This window comes from Notothenia rossii, assembly GCF_949606895.1.
Source record: "Notothenia rossii genome assembly, chromosome: 7".
In the NCBI taxonomy this organism is placed as follows: Eukaryota; Metazoa; Chordata; class Actinopteri; order Perciformes; family Nototheniidae; genus Notothenia; species Notothenia rossii.
In genome coordinates, this window is record NC_136905.1 from 45,901,842 (window position 1) to 45,922,383 (window position 20,542).

At 42.4% G+C, this 20,542-nt stretch overlaps 2 protein-coding genes across 5 annotated transcripts in view; one reads left to right on the plus strand and one right to left on the minus strand.

The window, feature by feature from the left end:
* vps13b (vacuolar protein sorting 13 homolog B) overlaps nt 1-20,542 on the minus strand; it is a 460,668-nt gene that overhangs the window by 47,308 nt on the left and 392,818 nt on the right. The window contains 2 exon segments of the mRNA XM_079694034.1: nt 845-1,111; nt 4,119-4,274. Of these exon segments, the coding sequence (XP_079550160.1) occupies nt 845-1,111; nt 4,119-4,274 (423 nt within the window).
* LOC307013784 (zinc finger protein 862-like) lies at nt 9,501-13,609 on the plus strand. 4 transcript variants are annotated; one of them, XM_079641331.1, is made up of 13 exons: nt 9,502-9,785; nt 10,284-10,446; nt 10,556-10,639; nt 10,720-10,890; nt 10,981-11,156; nt 11,234-11,409; nt 11,509-11,678; nt 11,789-12,027; nt 12,115-12,372; nt 12,456-12,665; nt 12,742-12,972; nt 13,089-13,241; nt 13,309-13,609. In XM_079641331.1, exons 1-13 carry the CDS (start codon nt 9,687-9,689, stop codon nt 13,483-13,485), a joined length of 2,307 nt encoding a protein of 768 aa, XP_079497457.1. In that variant the 5' UTR covers nt 9,502-9,686; the 3' UTR covers nt 13,486-13,609. The 4 variants fall into 4 exon arrangements, with proteins under 4 accessions (XP_079497459.1, XP_079497457.1, XP_079497456.1 ...); XM_079641330.1 differs by adding an exon at nt 10,040-10,119 and having other exon boundaries at nt 9,715-9,785; nt 10,720-11,156; XM_079641333.1 differs by having other exon boundaries at nt 9,501-9,785; nt 10,720-11,156.

Genomic DNA, 20,542 nt, shown 5'->3' on the forward strand with positions numbered 1-20,542 from the left:
GGATGCAAAACTTTATAACTGGGTAAAACATTCATTAATTTGTAATGAAATTAGTTTCTTTTTTTTGACGTACTATTGTACACAATGACTTTTCCATATTGTTTTCTTTCTGACAAACTATACTTTTGACTTTTTCCGTAAAATCATGACAAACTATTACTTATTCTTAAATTTGATCTCTTGCTGCTTGGTTGGAAATGATAGATGAAAAAGCTACAAAAGCTTAAAGAACTTTTTAAAAACTCTCAATTCTACAGATGACTCCCCCCATTCAACGCAATAAGTCCCACCCTCCACTCAGCAAATCATCTAAAACTAAGGACCCCACTAAGACGACCGTTGAAAACTAGCCATGGATCTGAGAAAAACCAAGTCTCCCCCCGCGAGTTGCAGCCAGGAAAAGACTCCTGGACTACCATCATCACCACCATTTTGGACACTCGAATCTTGCAGTACTACTGCTGCTGATATTACTCCTGGGGCCAAGACGTCTCTGTTTATGGACACAGTTGGAGTCGGAGTTGGTTCATATTCTGGAGAGGGTGCTGCATCGGTACAGAGAAGAAATCTGCAACGGATGCCGAGTCAGTCACCCCAGGCTGCGAGTTTGTGTGTGTGTTCTGGGGCTGGGCTGGGCTGGGTTTCGCTGTGTCTCGCACACGGCCACTGGGCTCATAGGGAGGGGGGGGCAGGAGCTCCAACAAGCCGTTTAGGACAGAGAGTGAATACACATACTATTTTTACACAGTATAAATCTATTTTAGTTTACCTCAACAATGGAATTATGATCAATAGAAATGGCCATGACATGGGACCTTTAAAGAGTGTGTTTGTGTTACCACACCTGCACCACAGAGCTGCTGGGGCCCCTCTCCCTCCTCTCAAGCTGGACATCCTGGGACCAGTCTTCATCTCCTCTGGCCCTCACACAGAGCTCCGTCATCTCAGCGTCCTCCAGCACATATGATGGCAGCTTGGCCCCTGCCTCCAGACAGTCACAGTGTTCCCTCACCACGGTCTGAGTGTCAGGCCCGACGTAGTGCTGCACCACCCGCAGCTCAATGTGCTGAGTCAGGTAGCTGAGCATCACCTGCCGCCCACAGATGATCACCTGTAGAGGAAGGTCACAGGGGAGAGTCCCTCAAATCAAACAAACTCATGTCAGCAGGCTAGGGTTAGGGTTAGCCATAACATTATTTATTTTCCTGGCTGCCATCATTGACAGAAACATCTGAGAAATTAGGAAGATGTGAAGAAGTTTTGCTTGTCACTTTTATGAAAATGATTGAAAACTGTGTACAGTTTGAATAAATCAAGAAATGTAAAGCTTTGTTCAATATTTTCTTTTTTATAGATAAATGATTCAACCCTTTAAATAGAAAGAATCAACAGATGACTTGGTAATGACAGTAGGTGCACCTGTCTTCACATGTGTTCTCCCCACGGGCATCCGTGTGCCCAGTGTGTATAATATGTATAGAATACATGTGTGTTTGCAGATGTGTATTTGAGATATATACAAGGGTGATCTTTGGGTTGTTTTAAGGTGCCAATATAAAATATAAGGGGGCCTTCAAAATAAAAGACCAGGGGGTTGCTAAACAGTAAGGGTCTGCACAGATCTGAGTGATAACAACAACACAAAAAGATGAGGTATGCTTTCGCAGGCGGGAGACCATTTCTTCTGTAGTGGCAGCCTCTGTCCCACTCTCAGCTTTGTGTTGTGATTGGATGTGACCAACACTCATTCCCTTGCACTGGATGCAATGGGAACAAGAAGTAAACACAGTCTGGCTGGGAGAAACGGACGAAGGAATGCAAGAGCTGTGTCTGTTTTGTCTGGAGGACGGGAGAGAGACATGTGCGACACTTGACACTGTTTATAAAACAAAGTGTCACCGCTAAAATCTTACGGCATCTCTGCATTATCAGGAATACACGAGTCTGCCTTGTATTCGTGGAAAAAAACAACCATGATTCACGGTTTGATTTCCTCAGAACTTCTCTGGGAATCGATGGGGCACAATGTGTTGTTGGATGGCTTTAAGCTCATATGCTTTTGTTTAAGTGTAATAAAACAGATTATGAAAATTGAAAAAAAGTCTGCTGTTATCCACGCAACTATTAAGATAATAACATACAAATGAAAAAAACTGCTCATTCAAAAATGAGCGCTGGGAAACGGCCAGGCATGTAGTACTTCTGAACCACTTACAAATGGTTTCACAGGTTAGCGAGAACATAATATGAACCATCCATCTATTTTCTTGATTTAAAAAAACAACTTGGCCTTGTTTATTACTGTTTTTCCAACATTAGGGTTATGCTAACCATGGTCTCTTCTTTATTGTAGAAACTGACTACAAAGTTCAATAACTATTTTGGTTAACCTTACAGCTTATATATATAATTTAATTGCACAATGTATTTTTTACAAGGAAATACCAAACATGAAAATAATACAACAACTGAGCAAACTCTATCTAGCAAAAAGTAGCATTGGAGACATGTGGCAGTTATAAAAATTGACTTAAGTAATTGTAATATTTGTATAGTGTTTATTGTTAAGTTGCAATAGACAATCCATTTGCTTGAACTTTTCATAATGAAGAATATGTTTATATGTATTAGTGACTTTAGAGAAATGAAGCCATGAGGGTTTAGCATTTCCAATGGGCACGATCTCTCATCAAATGAAGACTACATTTTACAGCACAAAGAAAATGTGCTGTAAAAAGTAGTCTTTATGACCTGAACAGTGAGAGAATAATACTTTGTTTGATCCTGTAGCTATCAGCAGCTATTCCCAGGTAGCCAATGGCAGGCAGTGAAATAACTGGAGAAGCTATGGAAATAAGGCCAAAGAAAAAGAGCCTGTATGACAGAGGAGGCAAAGAATGTAAAAGGGGAGAGTGATGTGCAAACATTTAGATCAGGGGTGGGGAACCTCCGGCCTCCGGGCCGTATACGGCCCGCGAGACCATTTGGTACGGCCCTCGAAGTAATTTATAAACACACGCAAAAAAGAAAAAAATTAAAGAAATCTAGACCGCAAAAACAAACAAACAAGCAAGTGCCTGTTTTTCCTGGCCAAGGTCAGGGTCCTTGAACACAACACGAGCCTAACGTGTCATCACGTGGTATATGTCTCGTCTGACAGGGGTGCAGTTCTGACGGAGAGCACCAGAACACGGCTCCAACACTTCACAAATTGCAGTAGGCCTACCCATAAGGAGCCGTACACATGCCGCAGTTTTTGCGTGGCTCGGAGGCTGTGTCTTTAGTTGAAAGCCCAGAGGCGATCTGTTCATCTGTCATACTGATCATACAGTCAATAACTTTCTTGTTATTAGCATCTGGTTAGCTAGCTATGCTAATGAATATAAGAAGCTTTTTCTCCAACCAGTGAGGTAAAGGCACACCTTTATATGGTCATTATAGTTATAACAAAATAAGAGAATAAAGTAAAGAGGTATAAAATACTATATGACAGTAAAAAAAGTTGTTATTAATAAACAAGAAAACAGTTTGAAAGGGGAGTGATTTGTAAAATATCCATAAAGAAAAAGAAATCTGCTTACAGTTCTGTTTCATATGGGTGTTGAGAGATGTATCCATAGATCTCTTCATGTTGCTCTCAAAGTGCACCAGATTGATGCTTTTAACTTCAACATTTAAAAAAAAAAATCTTCCCGGGGGAGGATGGACCCCCTCCTAGAGGAGGTTCGGTCCCCCCCCCCACTTAAATCATGTTCACATGGATAGGATACTAAATACATTTGCACACATCTTGTGTCCATATCTTTCTGTTTTGGTGGTCATGCCACAACCGTGCACGTGCATGCATGCACGAGTCATGGTGAGATATCTGGATTCAGAGGTTGCTGTTTCTTTGCACAGCATGAAAGAAAGGCCAAATGAATGGGCTGTGATTTTAGTATTTTTAAGCAGAGAGGTCAGAGGTCAATAATTTGTACGGCCCTCGGAGGATGTTGAAAAAATTGAAATGGCCCTTGAGAGAAAAAAGGTTCCCCACCCCTGATTTAGATGTTCAAGAGGTTTTCTATGCTTTGTTAGCAATGAAAACATAAGAAAAACAAAAAAAAGACAGTCTGTACCTGTTTCTGGACCCCGTTGAGCTGCGTCACCTTGATGATGAGTGAAGCTGTGCGTCCTTTGTACTGGATGGTCCTCAGCAGAGTCCCTACGTTGTCCACACGGAAGGCCTCTGACCAGCGCCAGTTCCCCCAGCCCTCGATGCAGATGTGCAGCAGCTGCAGGACCCACACATACAAACACACACAGAAGACACATCAGAGGTTAGTCTTCTTGTCCTTTATTTATATCCATGCAAAGGCAAGTAAATAACAGCTTTCTTTGTTTAAACTATTTTGTAGGCCAAAGTAGGGAGACAACGAAGTTCCTGTTTACTGGTGCTGAGCAGACCTGCTGCTGTGGAAGTAGAAACAAGAGGTCGCACACAATAAACTGGCTGGTGGGAAGCAGCCGATGTGGAAGCTCGTTATGGCTGTATATGTGTGTGTGTGTGTATGTGTGTGTGTGTGTGTGTGTGTGTGTGTGTGTGTGTGTGTGTGTGTGTGTGTGTGTGTCTGTGTGTGTGTGTGTGTGTGTGTGTGTGTGTGTGTGTGTGTGTGTGTGTGTGTGTGTGTGTGTGTGTGTGTGTGTGTGTGTGTGTGTATACTTGTGAAGTTTGATGTGGAGGGTTCTGGTCTCTACACATATAAATAAGAAGCACATCGTTTGGATCTCAACCCTTTCAGCTTCATAGACCTTGTTCACTGTTGAACACATCCATGTGTGTGTCTGGGGGTAAACACACACTCAGTCATTTCAGAACCAAACTACTTTACAATGCTGACAATATTCCGACCATTTTCCACATAATTCCTTGTATTATGTGCAACAAAAATGGAAGCAGGGCTACAATATTTAATATGATTTCTAAGATAGCTACATCTTGATCACAACAGGGGTTTAGATGATATATCATTGCACAACACTAACCTATTTAAAGTTCGATGAGGTGCACATTTCTGAAGCCTTTGATACATTCCGTGTGTGAGGCGTGTGGCGCAGTGAGTTGTGCGTTGGTGTTCGGATCAGGGGGTCAGAGGTTCTAACCCCACTGCAGTCAGCATGTCGTTGTGTCCCTGGGCAAGACGCTTCACCCCAAATTGCTCCTGTGGTGATTGTCCACAGTATTGAGTATGTAAGTCGCTTTGTATAAAAGCGTCTAACAAGTAACATGTAATTAAAAAAAATTCCCCCAGCTTCTAAATCAACAAACACACACGATGGACACAATGTAACATGTCTCTTAATATTAACTCTCCCCTTCTGTCCTTGCCTCAGTTCACATTTCTCCGTGCGCACAGTACAGTGTTTGGCCTTAGGGAAAGGCGCTCTATTGAAGATCAGCTAGCACCTGTTTGTGAGGCTCTCTTCATCAGCTGTGTTAAGAGATGACCACACTCGGACTTCTGAATATGCATAAAGCAGGGTTGTATGCATAAAGCAGGGTTGTGAACATTCTCTCCTTCAGAAAATGAAAGGACTCAACATGTCATTATTATTATGTCTTGGTAATGGAGACTTTGGTTAGCAGCTCTCTGTGAGTAAAAGCAGCAGTAGGGGACAGAACCTCACTATGGCGTCTCACTCACTCACGGACGGACAGACAGACAGACAGACGGACGGACGGACGGACGGACGGACGGACGGACGGACGGACGGACGGACGGACGGACGGACGGACGGACGGACGGACGGACGGACGGACGGACGGACAGACAGACAGACAGACAGACAGACAGACAGACAGACAGACAGACAGACAGACAGACAGACAGACAGACAGACAGACAGACAGACAGACAGACAGACAGACAGACAGACAGACAGACAGACAGACAGACAGACAGACAGACAGACAGACAGACAGACAGACAGACAGACAGACAGACAGACAGACAGACAGACAGACAGACAGACAGACAGACAGACAGACAGACAGACACACACACACACACACACACACACACACACACACACACACACACACACACACACACACTACAATAGGTTATGGGCTGTTCAGATGTCCATCCGTGCATACAGCCACAGTGAGGTCATACATGACGAGGGAACTAATTGGTCAAACAAGGTGAGTGTTGTCATGACATCATGGTCACAATACGGGAGCAGAATCATAAATACGCAGAGAGATCTGAAGAGTTGTCCCCTCCCGAGGCTGACCTCCTACCGACTGAACTCTGTGTCAGCCAACACTGCTTCAAACTCGCAACAGTCCGGGAGGGAGGAGAGAGAACATGAAGAAGACAAGGATGTACGTGAGAGAGAAAGTCATGGAAGACAGGGGTGGGGGCGGTGGGGGGCTATACAACCCCAGAGGAGTTGCAACTAGTGAAACACTTTTTGAAGTCCTACACTTTGGCTCGTCGCCTCAATGTGCCAAACATTTAGCCAGAAAAACAAATGACTCCTGAGGTCAGAGAGCATGGGGGACCCTGGTCAGGACCCTCGATGTTTCTCTGCTCCAGTCTCTCCTCACCGTTTCAAGGCATATTTCTTTACAATAACATTCTTAATCAAAGCCTGAATTGACTTTCTTCAAGATCATCACTTCTTCCTGTTGGCTGAGTGGAAAGGCCAGCTGATCTCCTGCTCACTGGACTTTCTCACAGGGAACGTGGCTGTAGACAGGCAGGGTGGGGGGGCAGAGGGTAAGGTTAGGCTTAAGGGTGCAGAAGCACAAGATGATTTCCTAAACCACCACAAACATTACAATCAGGACTACTTAAGATCATAGTGGTTTGAGGAAGGCTTTTTTTTCTGACATTCTGCTCCTATTCTATGTTTGAGTGACTTGGCACTGGATGAAATTAAAACTTTTACATTAGCTGTCAACTTCAAATGTTCAGTAACTTCTTGGTATCAGCCCCTGACTTTAAGAATTTGTGAAGAACTCTATTTGTGTTAATTATGGTGAACATGTTGTGGCACTTCTCTGTCCTTTAACCCCTCCGTTCCTCCCCCTCTGGCTCAACTTGACCTTTAAGGGGAAGTCATAATAATGTCTCTCCTCAAACTTGAAACAGTGCCTGCTTTAATTCATCACTGCTTTGAGTCAGGCAGTGGAAGAAAAAAACAAACACCAGCAGTGTCACGTAGGATAACAAGAATGAAAAATAAGAAGCTGTTTATCTTCTTTGTGATCTATTTGACTTAACCCGGTCAGCCTCATGCTGTGCTTTCATGCACAAGTTTAAGGCTGCACTAACACAGGTTTCAACTGACTGAGGAATTCACCAGTTGATTGGCTTTTTAGAAAAATATGGATTAATAAGAATCAGGTCCAATTAAAGCATAGTTAACATTTGTTGTACTCAATACAGTAATCCCATATGCATATGCAGTAATCCCATATGCATAATGAAATAGTTATTTTCTGTGTTTCATCAGGAGAGGGTTATGTTTTAACTTTAACTTAACTTTATATTATTGCACCTACTTTTGAAAAAAATAATAATTATGATTTGATAATTACATCATTTCAAATCGCGATTTCGATTTATAATCGATTAATCGTTCAGCCCTAGTGTGATGATGTCATATAACTCCAACTGACATGCTCAGAACGCCACCAAACATCACATGATGGTTAACACTGTGGCCCTGAACCCCTACGTCAAATCTGATGTTACATAATGTGGTGTTACCATGGCAACGCAGGCCTTGCCATAAAACACAATGTCGCTGTAACTCCAATGGACACGGTCCGATCGTTCCCCAATCTTCACCTGTATATCACCTCTCCATGCCTCAACAGCTCTACGTCAAATCTGACATCTCACCCTAAGCCGTTTCCATGGAAACGCATCCCTCGCCAAAAACCACGATGTTGTCTTAACGCCTATGAAAAGGGTCAAAACAGCACCAGACTTCAGATAATGGTTAATGGTCCAGCCCTCAACATGTCTATGTGCCAATAGTGAGTTTTCCTCAAAAGCTGTGGCCATGGCAACGCATCCCTCGCCATAAAACACGGTCAAAAAGTGCTCAAACTTCACATGTGTGCTAACAGTCCAGCCGTGAAGACATCTACTTGACAGTTTTGAGATTTCTTCAAATGCCGTTGCCACGGCAACACAATGCTCACCATGAAACACGGTTTTCTAATAACTTCAGTGAAAATGCTCCAAACGGCCCAAAATTTCACAGGTTTGGTAATGATGCAGCCATCAACGCATCTAAGCGTATTATGGGGTTTTATCAAATGCTGTTGCCATGGCGACAGATCACTCGCCATCAAGTTAGTTCAAAAGTTTGCAGTTAAAATATTCTGCTGCTTTTCAAAGCGTTTTTACTTTCTTTTCTCTTCTTAAAACACATTCATTCGCTACTACTTACATTTAATATCTAACTCCTATACATGTTGTTGTTTATACCTTTTTTAAACCTTTTCTCTTAAGTATTAAGCTTCTTCACTATTTTCCCTACTCTTCCAGTTTAACATTTCACTTTCAAGTTTTCAACAAAGTCATTGCAATGCATTTGAGCTGTAACAATTTGATTCAAATAATTTGACTTTTATGCATTTCTCCGCTAAGTTCAGCAACACACTTACTTACTTTTTTTTTTTAGCTAAAAGCAGCTAAAGAGACCATTCAACTAATAACATATTCAGCTAGATTCAGCAACAAATGTTTACACAGTTTACAGCATTCACACGCATTTTCAGCAGGAAATGCATTTTCTAATTATCGTTGTTCAGGCAAATTCTTTAGAAATGTCATATGGAGTCAGATTTGGGTCAATATACTAGCGTTCAAAACAAGCTACTCACGAGCGGAAAATGTGCTTTTACACGCGCATTAAATGAATCTTGCGCGCAGATTAAACCCCCACGAGCGGCTATGCGCTCGCTCGCGAGAGAGACAGCCCTCTTGCTCGCTCACGGGAGTGTCAGCCTCACTCGCTTGCGGAGTCTATCTGCGCACGCGTGAAAAGTTTCTGACCCTTTGGGGCGGAGCCAATGGACTTTGATTGACAGCTGCCAGGAAGCCCGGAGTTGCCAGGTTTGATAAATGCCTGAACTACCAATAGCCGAGGAGTGACAGCAGGAAGATCAGCTAATACATATATATATATATATCAATTAATTTGATATAAAAAAAATGAAACATTAATTCTAGGAGTGTAATACTTTTACAAACACTATAGTAATAATATGCATTCATTATGACAATATCATACTATTACTATAGGAGTGTTCTATAGTGTGTTCAAAAAACAACTACAGAAACACTATATATTATACTATAGTAGTACTATTTAAAATAATATAGTCTTAATATGGAAACACCAAAAAAAACACCATAGTAATACTTTTACAAACACTATACAGTGTTTCCCACACAATGTTAATACTTGGGCGGGCCGCCCAGGTATATTAAGGCCCGCCCAAGTATATTTCGGACCTTTTTTTATTTTTTTTATCCGTCCGCGAGCGACGCCATCTGCGAGTGATTAACTAATGGACAATGAGCCCTCGCTCTAAGTCTCCTGTGCCTGTTCGCTCTGCGGTTGATTAACTAGGGGACAATAATCCCCCCCTGTTCGCTCTGCGATCGATTAACTAGTGTATGATCCCTCGCTCGACACCTCGTGTTCGTGCTGCCATCGCGTGGAGGGAAACGAGAAACGGAGAAGACGACGTTAATTTAGAAGACGCGGACACTAAGGTAAAGTAACTATTTTCTCCTTATTGTGTTGTTGTTTTCTGACTTTGGTAGGAGATTCGAATTATTTGAAGTTAGTGGCAACTAAGAGTGTATTTAACGTAATTAGGCTAACTTTGCTGCGTGCAAGTTACGTGTGCTAAATTAAATATAAAAAAGATTATAATTCGTTTTCTCTTCGGGCTATGCCAGTTAGAAGGACACAGATTAACTTTAGCTAAGGTTAGACTGTTAATTTCCCCTGCATTACTCCTCAGATATGAGTATTCAAAAATATTTTAAGAGAATACGGCGTGAGGATGAGGAGGAGAGACGAGGAGAGGAGGAGAGACCACAGGTAACTTAGCCAATGTTAGCATTTTGCTTGCAATGGCAATAATAAATGCATAAGTCTCAATAATGATATATGTCGGTTCATTTGACCTGAAATTATACAATTGCAGTCAACAGTGAGTTGCAATGCAGAGACCAAACTAGATTCAAGCTTGTTTTCAATTCTAGCCGGTGGTCAGTGAAGATGCTGGCACAACTAGTCAGAGTACTGAGGGAGAGGCAGCAGGTCCCAGTGTGGTAGAAGCAGCAGCAGGTCCCAGTGTAGAAGCAGGTGCAGGTCCCAGTGTGATACAAGCAGCAGCAGGTCCCAGTGTGGTACAAGCAGGTGCAGGTGAACAAGCAGCACAGTTCCAAGCATCACAGACACAGACACAGACATAGTATAATAGCAAGGAGAACTCTACCATTTAAATGCAGTAATACCAATGCATTATTTTCAGATTCCAAGCATCGCCACTCAGGATGGAACCCTGATTGGCTCAAAATGCCACAGTTCAAGAATTGGCTCTACCTCACCCAGCATGGTATGAATGGCATTTGCAAGTTCATATTTGCAATAAAACTTATTTTTTGTAAGAATTAACACGTTTTTCTTTTTAAAAAGGAATGTTTTGCCGAATCTGCAGGCTACACAAGCCTCCAATAAAGAAAGGCCCCTTAAAACGGGCTTTCATAGAAGTTGGGATTCTTGTTTTCCGCAAGGATTATATCGAGCGCCACATCTCCTCAGAGCCTCATCAATATAGTGTAAAGCATCAGGTCTCACTTGCATCAGGTATATCATTTTTTTATGTAAAGCTAATTTCTGCAACCTATCAACCATGTTTGGCTCATATAATGAATTATGTCTTTGCCCTTGGTCTAGGCTACTCAGTGATGCAGGCTTTTGAGCCCACAGTTATTATGGAGCATGAGGCCGTCATTGGTGGATTCAAATGTCTTTACTGGCTAGTAAAGAACGAGATTGCTCACCACACCAACTACCCTAAGCTCTTAAGTTTAGCTCAGCTTTTGGGTTGTGATTACTTTGAAAAGCTGAAGGTAAACCTAGTACAAAATGATGCTTGTGAAACTAAGAACTTTAACCAGCTAAATGTTAAATGATCTCTTTTTCTCAGGTGGATCAAAGAAACAATTATCAATCACACAGAATAGTGGATGAAATGCTGGAGATCCTTGCAGAGATAGTAGAGTCGCCTATTTTGGAAGAGATAAGGTCATCTCAAGCAATCAGCCTAGAGGTTGATGAAACCACAGATGTATCTGTAAACCGCCAGCTGGATTTACATGTTAGGTGGGGTATTTTTTAAAGGAATGATGTGCATTTAAATAAAGGCCTAGTTAAACTTAATATTTATTAATATGTGTGAAAATCTATACATTTTTATTTTAGACACCTGGATAAAGAGGGTTATGTTTTCAACCACTTCCTTGACCTGGTAACTCTGCAAGATGGGAAAGCTGACAGCGTTGTTGCTGCCATCAAGAGTGTACTACAGAAGAAGGATCTCCCGGTAGACAGGCTCTACGGACTCGGGACAGACGGTGCAGCAGTGATGACGGGTATGGAGTTTATTGTTAAATCTAATGGATTGTGTGAAATGTGTATTGTCAGCTGTTATTAAAGGAAACAAAATGACGCCCTCAACACTGCATGTAATTCTTAAACTTAGGCCGTCTGAATGGAGTGGCAAAGCAGCTCACAGACAGTTTTCCAAAGCTGGTTTCTGTAGCGTGTGCTGCTCACAGACTAGCACTGGCATGCAAAGATGCCTCAAATGCTGTCAGGTATATGGCAAACTTCAGGAACCACCTGCAGGAACTGCACCTATTCTTCCGAAATAGTGCAAATAGGTCAGCCACACTGAGTGCTGCCGCTACCACTCTTGGTCTGAACGACTTGAAAGTCAAGGTGTGTTTTCACCTATTTTCATAATACTATTGTGGTGTCATATTATTTACATATATTTTACTTACCAGTGTTTCTACTTGTTGTTAGGAGGTGAAAGATACAAGGTGGCTATCGCAGCACCTAGCCGTTCAAAACCTCCAGAGGAACCTTCCAGCTGTGCTGGCTGCTCTGGCGGAAGAAGCGAGCACAAGGAAGTGCCCAGTGGCCAAAGGTCTATACACCTTCTGTGCCACATACCGCTTTGTGGCTGCCCTCTACCTTCAGGCAGATGTGCTGCCCCACATTGCAATGCTGTCCAAGGTGTTTCAGAGAGCTGATGTGAACTTTCTCCACATAAAGGAGCAGGTAGATTACAAAAAAATGCATTTGATGCTCCCAGTTATTTGCATTATCCATCCTATTATATTGTTGTCTTTTTCCACATTTAGGTGCCAGTCATACTTGTTACTCTGAGGAGAATTCTGGAGGCAGGCGAGACCCCACTCCCCGGAACGTTCCTTGCTCGCCTACACCAAGACTTGGACAACCCAGGTGGACTTGGGGCGTTTAGCATTGCCGGAGAGGAGGAGAGGATCAGGAGGGGACATGGAATTCTGGAGCGCCCCCGGGAAGATATGTGGGCCAGATTTGTCAGAGATGTAAATACATCCCTTCTTACTTTTACATTCCAATATTTATTTTCCTTGAACTGAAAAATGTATAATATCATTCCAGGTCCTCAAACCTTACATCTGCAGCCTGGAGAGCAACATTGAGAGCAGGTTCCAGCATATTGAAGTGCTGGGGGCCTTCAGTGTCCTGGGTCCAAAGGCAGTTACCTCAAATGATGTAACCAACATTTCAATGTTGCAGACCCTTGCCAACAAATTCATCCCAGGGCAGGATGCCACAGTTATCCAAGAGTGGACCTCCTACAAGCAGCATGTTCTTGAAGGAACATTTAAGGTTGGTAAATACTTAAATTAATATGAACTTGACGGTTAGAATTGCTTGTTTTGACATCTGTAAATGTTTCAATTATACTTTATACTCATTTGCCCTGCCTTGGCTAATCTCTGAAGGACAAGACACAAGCTGAGATCATGCAGCTCCTGGCCAGTGAGAAGGACGAATGGGCAGAAATATACCCAAACCTCAGCCTTCTCTCTTCAGTGGGGTTGGTCATCCCTGTCTCCAGTGTAAACTGCGAGAGGGATTTTTCTACGATGAACAGGGTAAGTGTCATTCCCTGTTGCATGTCATTCTGTATAGTTCATTTAAAACAAACTGTCTGTTTTACAGGTGAAAACTGACATGAGAAACCGACTGAAAGGGGAGCACCTGGCTGCATGTATGCGGATAGCAGTCAGTGGACCAGCACCAGAGGCGTTCCCGTACACACAGGCGTTGGAGCTGTTCTTCAACAAACCCAGACGGATTAAGTGCTCTGACAAACAGTGCCATCTTTGTACAAAATGAATATTGCCATACAGTAATGTAAAGTTAATGAATAAACATGTTGTTAAAACTTGTTGTTTGTCACATGTGTTGCACATCACAAAGCCCGCCCCGCGGTCCGCCCGCACCGCGCTCCGCTCGCAGCCCCCCCCCTGGCACCTTCCCCCCCAAGTATATTTCAGATCTGTGGGAAACACTGCTATAGTAATAATATGCATTCATTATGACAATATCATGATATTACTAGGAGTGTTCTATAGTGTGTTTAAAAAACAACTACAGAAACACTATATATTATACTATAGTTATACTATTTAAAATAATATAGGAATACTACCAAGATCTAAATTGAAAATTGAAATATTATAGGGCTACTATAGCTAATAAAATGGCACTACAGAAAAAACTATAGTAATATGATAGCTGGTGAAAAATACTACAGAACACTACAAACTTACTATAGGACACTATACAACTCTTACAGTATACTATAGTAATACTATAGTTCATTTATAGTTCATTTCGTAAGAGGTGCATACAGCAGGCTAGCAGTTTTCGACAGATACAGCCCAGTCAAATATATATTGTTTTATGTAAAATTTATTAATATATATATATATAATTAATTAATATATATATATATATATATATATACACTTTACGAATATAATGTTTTTTTATGGACATCTTTACCATTCAATCTCGTCCAACTGATCTTGCTGCTGTCACTCCTCGGCTCTTGGTAGTTCAGGCATTTATCAAACCTGGCAACTCCAGGTTTCCTGGTAGCTGTCAATCAACGTCCAGTGGCTCCCCCCCAAAATGTCAGAAACTTTTCACGCGCGTGCAGACAGACTCCGCGAGCGAGTGAGGCTGACACTCCCACGAGCGAGCAAGAGGGCTGTCGTGCATAGCCGCTCGCAGGGGTTTAATCTGCACGCAAGGGTCATTTCATGCGCGTGTAAAAGCACATTTTCCGCTCGTGAGTAGCTTGTTTTGCGCCCTAGAATATTGACCCAAATCTGACTCCATAAGTCCTGACTACAAGTTACTGATATGGCTTTTGATTTAAAAGTACATCATCATGAAGGTTAACATGGAAGCGTTTGTTCAAACAAATTGATATAACTAAGCTGAGGATCATACATCTTTGCAAAATGGTTAATTCTTGGTCAACTTGAATCTGTTCCCTTCTTCTTTGGTCAAACATCCACAGTCAGACAACAGGAACAGATAACTCCCCTTGTAGTGCTCAATCACAGCATTGATGAAAGCCAAAGCTTGATATGGTTTGTATATTACCATATTAGCAATGGTTTTACTGGGATGCCAAAATCCCATCTGCTTAAATCACTTAGAGCCAGCAGGTATTGTCGAGCACATTATGAGGCTTTCGGCTCCTTAAAATCAGTTCTGCTGAAATCATGCTTAACCTAGAAATAAGAAACATCTTAAATCTCAGGGGGTCAGAATCAGATGTTTAAATCATACAGATCAGGTGGATCTGCCAAAACTGTAAGTTATATTCAACGAGTCAATCAATAAACGTAATTCCATTATGGGTACGAAGTCATGTCTACTGTCTGGTTCATTGCTTAATCCTGTCCCAGAGAAAATCATTAGCAACAATGTTTCCTGTAAAAGACAGTAGGATAACATTCTATCATAAGCAAAACCATGACTACTAACTTCCTGGTAAATGACTGGTGATCATGTCATTCAGATGGCGTACACTCACATGTATGCTTTGATAATGTGTGTTTTCATCACAGATTACCAGAGAGAGAACACATGCAGTTGGTTAGGCACACAATCACTCACAAACATTCATCATACACACCAAACGCCACCAACCCCTGTTCTCCTGCAGACACTCCGAGTCTCCCTGCCACTGGAACTACTATCCGTCTATTGTCCTCCAGCAGGAATGTGCTTGGGCGCACATAACACAGATGAAGAGTCTGTCCGCAGTGGAGATGTAATCAGCGTTCCTGGATGCTGCAAAGAAGGGTTGACAAAACCGAGGTCGTCTTTGGTCGTCCACCCATTACTACCATTCCTTCATTCTGCCTCACTCATACTGTAATAGGAGATTTGAGCCTCAGAGACATTAAGTAGAGGATTGAAAAACACCAGTAGCTTTGCACATTCATTTAGACTAAAGGCCCAAAGAGACGTGTGAGTTTTTGATAGTTGATACTCATCAATTCCACTCAATTCAACTTTACATCTAAATTACATTTGAAAATTATGTGATTAAAGTATTCTGACAAGTCTCTGTACTGCCTGTTTTATTTAATGTCATGGGCGTATATGTGAAAAAAGAGGGTTGTGGAACAGAGGCCTGTTTTGTCTGGTGAAATAACTGAGGGACCAGGGAGCTAGCCACCTAACAAATGAGAAACAGGTTTATACCCAGACAACAAAACCAAAGAATATGTAATACTTTGTCCTCTGGAAAGGATAAGTATGGGTAACACTGCAGAGAGGCAGACAAACTTGAACTGTCTACCATGTAAATAATTTAAAGAGAGAAGGAGACTAAACAGCATCCTTGCCAAGGCAGTGAGGGCTAACCCGTGTAACATGAGGGAATTATGGTTGCTTTAACAGCTGTCTGCAATGCTCCTCTCCTCGTTGACTCCCCATCCCTGACAAAAGAATCAAGGCAGTGCAACATCAAAGCCCAGATTTGCAAGTCTAAGAAGCGGTTTGAGAGCTGGAAGAAGGTACCGAGAGAAGCATTGTGTGGGTCTGTGGTTGATAAAGGAGACGTTAAGAGGTTTATGCTTGACTAACATTGTTCAATAGTCCTCCCTCTGGTGTCAACCAAAGCATCTTAGACATCCAGGGTCTCAAGGGGTCCAGGAGACGCAGAGCGGCAAGTGTTTGCATCAAATGAAGGGAGCTGACAAAGGAGTACTGTCTGAGAGAAGAGAGGTTTGTAAACCGCATGGGGGGTTGAAGGAGTCAGTGGTCCAGGACCCTTGGAAGGGAAAGAGACCTTGTCTGTGTCTATGAACACAACAAAAACAAAGGCTTGCCCTGGGCATGCAACATTACGAACAAAGACATAAATAGTTTCGCTACACCATGTTCAGATTTATATGCACCCAAACACTATACTATACTCTCCAATGCCTGTTCATGACTTTATCGACTCTCCAAGCTTGCACAGGGCAGGAACACATCAGTCCACTGGTGGGATAATACTTTACATTACACATTTGTTCAGATTCACAAAAAACACATACTGTACATATGAGTGAAGAAAAGGTGGTATGCTCTTGATTGCATGCTGACCGTGCAATCAGAGACCGTAGTCTCCAATACCCTGAGGGCCTTTGATGCACCAGCAACAAGAGGCTAGACTCAGGCAACATGAAAGTAATTGATGTCTCCACTGGTTTGACAATGCAATGCATACTGCAATGCAACACTTCACTACAGAGAGGATTGGTTCCCTGAGATGAAACCACAGGCTCTCTTGCTAAAAAACAAATTCCGCCTGGGTTAATCCTAAACAGCAACTGCTAACCACAGAGTGGTCTATAGAGAAATAACACTGAAGCCCAGGAAAATGTACCACATCATGTTAATTCACTAAAATAGTTTCTACACAGCAAATACCAAAGTGTTAAAATCCCAGAGTAATGATGACCAGAGTAGAAATGTTTACACTTTGGAGTAGAATGGACATAAAGTACACTTCTCAGAGTGCACCAGAACCTCTCTTTGGTGTTGTTTCTTTGTGTGGTGCTGGTGTTGAATTGTGTAGTGTTTATTCTGGGATGATGGACTCCCTCAGAGTATATCTTTGCATTGAGTCTGTCTGGTCTGCATCGATCTTAGGTTTCAATTCGTCATCAGATAGGCCGCGCCTTCTCATTGGTTTAATGCAGCCTCGTGACCCTCTGCTTTTTGAAAATATTCTCCAGGAAAAGCGCGACCGTGACCGTTACAGATTTATGCAAGAGTTAACCCTGGATTCTACCGGGTCCCTCTGCGTCGCGTTACGTCCGTAACATTACGGCCGCGGCGGAAGAATCTAGGGGTCAGGGGGAAAACGGCTCCTCTTTCCAATCATTCGACAGGGGGTAACGTTACGGAAGTGCCGCATACATTTAAATAAATGTTTTTTTAATCCATAATCAACTCCAGTCTGCAGGCACCGTTTGAAATGATGAGACCGTTAACGTTAGCAGCTGTTAGCTTAGCTACCGCCAATTTACGTTACTCATGAAGAATAAATGATTTCGAAGCTCTCGCCTCCCGCCTGATATAATGCTGTTAACAGTTAAGTCTAACTTCACACTACATTTGCGTGAGGGTTGCCACGGGGGGTGGGGGAAGGGGGGGGGGTAATCAATAACGTCACCAGATGAGTGATTACAGCACCCGGTATCATTTTACACACATTTGTATCACACAGATGCGGGTCTTGCACACGCCTGTTATCTAACCGACAGGTCCGCACGCACTCTCCAGCTGAAACTCTCTCGTCTTATTAATTTAAGCATTTTACTTATTAATGTATGCAGACAATCACACAATCTATGTGATTTTTGGATTTACCGTGCCTCTCAATTGCCCGTGACAGGTTGGCAAGGTCGATAAATCCTGAAGTTGCCCAAGGATTGTTCAGGGAGCACGAATCCTTGTCAAAAAGAAGACATGGCCAGCAAAATAGACGCTGAAGTTTAGTGCTTCCAGTTAGCCACTCACTGCGGACATGACTGTCCTCATTGAAAGTCCGATTCGCTCCCTTTTTCCTCTGTGTACACGGCTCAAGTGCGGGCATTGGCCTGTCATCTGATTTAATTGTTAGTTGCTGCTGTAGCGGGAGTTTAGTAAAGTCATGTTTGATTAAGTACGCCAAATCTCCACCCTCCATAATGCTTAATTTGCTTGATAATTTCTAACGGTGGTATGACAGTTACAGTATTAAAACTGATGTTGATGTGATTTGATTGGATGGCAGTGTCCAATCAAATCGCCAACTGCCAGCCGCCTCTGAAGAGAGGCGAGAAAAAGAGAGACAAGAGGCGGCTGGCTTCCCTTGGCATGGCCCTGACCAATCACAGGTTGGCAGGGGCATAACGTGGGCCTCATCTGATTGGTCAATCCCTCCATTTTTTTTCACCAAGGGAAGCCAGATTCGGCTGGCTTCCTCTTGCAACAGTGAGTGCAATCTACTGTTTCACCATAACATTTAGAGGGGCGCTGTTTGTTTCATTCTTTGTAAAATACTCAATGAGAATGGGGGAGAGACGGACCAGCAGCAACACACAACAAAGGAGAATTATCTAAACAAAACAAAGTGTTTTTATTTATTTATTTAAATTATAACTACAATCCGAAAAAAACAGGGGAAGCATGGCTTCCCTTGGCCTCCGGGAGAAAACACCACTGCGCATCTGGTGTGTGACACACGCTTTCACTCTCACTCTCTCACGTTGCCCAAACTATTCTCACGCCAAAAACAAGATGAACTGGCGATCGTTTTTGGTTGGTTATTTACAATGTTGAGTTGACAGCTGCTCAAGCGGTCGATCCGCCCCCACCAATCTTAACAACGTTAACAGACAGCAGAGCAGTGAGGCCGGTTGGTCAATCCCACCCCTATTGCGCATGCGCAGATCTAAGATCCAGTAGAAATGATAAAAAAGTAAAAGTCTGCTGCTTATTGTTCTACTAGGCCAAAAGAGAGTCAAAGAGTATATGAGAGTGAGAGTGTGTTAATTAATATATTTGGCAGTTTGGAGTAAGTCTGTAGATTTGTTTGTGTGTGTGTGTTTCATGTATAGGCTCTCACGATAATTAATTTTGTTGGATACATATTCCCGGAAATTATTGCGATAAACGATAATATTGTCGGCACCGTTGTATGACCATTTTAGACCACTGACATAATGATAATATATAATAATAATTCAAGCTTTCTGATGCGGGTCTTGAAACAAAGCAGAGAAATTATGACCGTTAGTGGCCACAGGTAGGAAAGCTCTCTCCAGAGCTACTGGAAGCCGAATCTCGGGGACCGGAGAAAGTGGAGCAATATTCTCGCCACACCAAGCAACAGCCTAGAACAACCTCAACCTATACAAGTAACCACGTAAGCCATTCTACTGATGCTGGACAGTTTTTCAGTGGGTGCAACATACAAATGAATGTAAATAAATAGCCAAATAATGGATCAACGCTCTCTGTCTAATATGTTCGCTAGCTGTTTGTGTTGTTGCATAGCAACCACCTCGCAATATGTTTCGTGCAGAAGGCAACGGAGGGACTATTTTATTTTGAACATCATTATTTACTAATAAAAACTATTTAAATTAGAGTGTGTATTTTTCTTTCATATTGCCACACTTGGTAACCGTTTTATAAAAGCAATAGTTCACTTCAGGCCGTGATATATGCTCATTATATCACAGCTATGGGGGTTGCTGTGATATAATGAGCATATACCACGGCCTGTCGTGAGCTATTGCTTAAATATACAGTGGGGCAAAAAAGTATTTAGTCAGCCACCAATTGTGCAAGTTCTCCCACTTAAAAAGATGAGAGGCCTGTCATTGTCATCCTAGGTATACCTCAACTATGAGACAAAATGAGAAAAAAAAGCCAGAAAATCACATTGTCTGATTTTTAAAGAATTTATTTGCAAATTATGCTGGAAAATAAGTATTTGGTCAATAACAAAAGTTCATCTCAATACTTTGTTATATACACTTTGTTGGCAATGACAGAGGTCAAACGTTTTCTGTAAGTCTTCACAAGGTTTTCACACACTGTTGCTGGTATTTTGGCCCATTCCTCCATGCAGATCTCTTCTAGAGCAGTGATGTTTTGGGGCTGTCGCTGGGCAACACAGACTTTCAACTCCCTCCAAAGATTTTCTATGGGGTTGAGATCTGGAGACTGGCTAGGCCACTCCAGGACCTTGAAATGCTTCTTACGAAGCCACTCCTTCGTTGCCCGGGCGGTGTGTTTGGGATCATTGTCATGCTGAAAGACCCAGCCACGTTTCATCTTCAATGCCCTCGCTGATGGAAGGAGGTTGTCACTCAAAACCTCA